Source organism: Austrofundulus limnaeus, unplaced genomic scaffold, assembly GCF_001266775.1.
Source record: "Austrofundulus limnaeus strain Quisiro unplaced genomic scaffold, Austrofundulus_limnaeus-1.0 Scaffold1387, whole genome shotgun sequence".
NCBI classification, from domain to species: domain Eukaryota; kingdom Metazoa; phylum Chordata; class Actinopteri; order Cyprinodontiformes; family Rivulidae; genus Austrofundulus; species Austrofundulus limnaeus.
Genome location: NW_013953789.1, coordinates 35,849 through 37,693, shown reverse-complemented (window position 1 = coordinate 37,693; position 1,845 = coordinate 35,849). Strand labels below are relative to the sequence as shown.

The 1,845-nt window shown below is 39.0% G+C and overlaps 1 protein-coding gene across 1 annotated transcript in view; it reads right to left on the bottom strand.

Annotated features, from left to right (window-relative positions):
* Positions 1-1,845, bottom strand: part of capn7 (calpain 7) — a gene marked incomplete in the record, with an annotated part of 17,682 nt that overhangs the window by 13,962 nt on the left and 1,875 nt on the right. Inside the window, 2 exon segments of the mRNA XM_014032170.1 lie at positions 764-850; positions 948-1,181. Coding sequence (XP_013887624.1) covers positions 764-850; positions 948-1,181 — 321 coding nt within the window.

Below are 1,845 nucleotides of genomic sequence, written 5' to 3'. Positions count from 1 at the left end.
GAGCGTTCACACTGCAGTCACTTTGAAAACATCAGATATGTATCTTATTTAAAACCACATACTGAAACGGCCTGGGTCGGATTTGAAAAAAATCGGATTTGACTCGTTCAGACTGTCGTAAAAAAATCGGATATGAGTCAGATGGGTCAAAAAAATCGGATTTGGGTCGGATTTGCCTGCAGTGTGAATGTAGCCATTGTGTGTGTGTGTGTGTTTGTGTGTCACCATCCAGCCGCAGCACAGACGGTCTCAGGAGCATTAACCCTTTAGGGCCCAGACTTAAAATGTGGTAAATAAATTATTTTTAGTGACTGAAAGTACGTTTTTTTTTTTGGATAGTTGCATTTTTAACTGTTGCCTTTTAATATCTACAAGAGTTGAGAGTTCTTCTTAAGTGTTACAAAGACAATTTGTAGAAACAGGACATGATTTGAGGATTTTTACTGCTAAAGTTTTCTTTTAAACATGTTACCGAAGTAATAAGAAGCAGGTTTATTTTGAATAAACATAATGTGTTCATTCCTACAAAACTGTCAAAAATATTAACAAAATACACTAAACTGATTCAGATTAGAATAAAAATAAACATTTATAGTTAAATGTCTGTCACCCCCCAAACAAAAAAACAAAAAAAAAACAGCCCACCACCACAGTTAAAAAAAAACCTAGGGGAAACCCTGACCACTGTCACAGATTACATATTATTTTACGGACTGACAAAGAAAGATATAAGCTTAAATAAATGTTTACTGTTTAAACTTACGAGAAAGGAACAGGGAATGCAAATCGCTCCTTCAGGTCAACACTCATGAAGGGCACATAGGCAATGCCATTGATTTTAGATGTACTCCTGAAACATTTAGTAGAAAATAGAGGCTTTAAAACATTAAAGAAATTCTGGGAATTAATTCTGTAAAACTATTTTTTTTTTAATATCCTCTATTAACCTGAGCACTTCGATCTCCTCTGCTGTGTAGCGCTGACCCTGGGGCTCACTGGACTGGACCGCCCGGACTGGATGGGGCTGCGGTCGGTCGTGGAGACTAAAGTCCGACCCGAGGGGGAAAAACTGGCGAGCAGATCCTCCGGCACCGGCGCTTACCTTCGCACCAGAAGGTCCTGTCCTGTCCTGAGTCTGTGGAGAAGTTAATTTGGACTGGAATTCTTTGAGACCCTCCGCCCTGAAAAACAGTTTTTTAAATAATAATTTAAAGCAAAATCAACAATAGGACAAGAAATTTGACAAATATAATGGATAATTTCTTGTGATAACCTGTTTGTTTAAATGTTTTACTTGTTTTTGTGTTTGCAGCTGACACTGGATCTACACTTTTGCTGCTGGCACAAGGAAAACACAAAGAGCTTTATTGTCTGGTTTAACAGATTCAATGAAATTAACTGGGGTTGGATTTATAAAACTGGCGTAAGCACAATTTGAGCCCAGAAACCTGCGTACGCCACTTTTTACACCAAGGTTGTGATTTATAAAATCCAAACTTGACGTGAAAATGTGCGGTACCTCACGCCAGCTTTGACCCATGCGTACGCTCATTTTGGAGACGTGAAACTGCGACACAGATGGTGAAGTGAGGAATTAGAGCCACACTGTGTCATGATCACTGTCAGATATTTAATTTACCTTCAGAATCAAACTTAGATTTTTATTCAGCTTTATCATCAGCTTTCTGAACAGTATTATTTATGCTTCTGCTGCTGAGCCATGAGGACCTTTGAAATAAAAAAAAGCTAAATCTTAAATAAAAGTTCCCGTGCACAAATCCCTTCATCTGCTTCCTCCTCAGACGACCCTGACCCACAGACCCCTCCCTGACCCACAGACCCCTC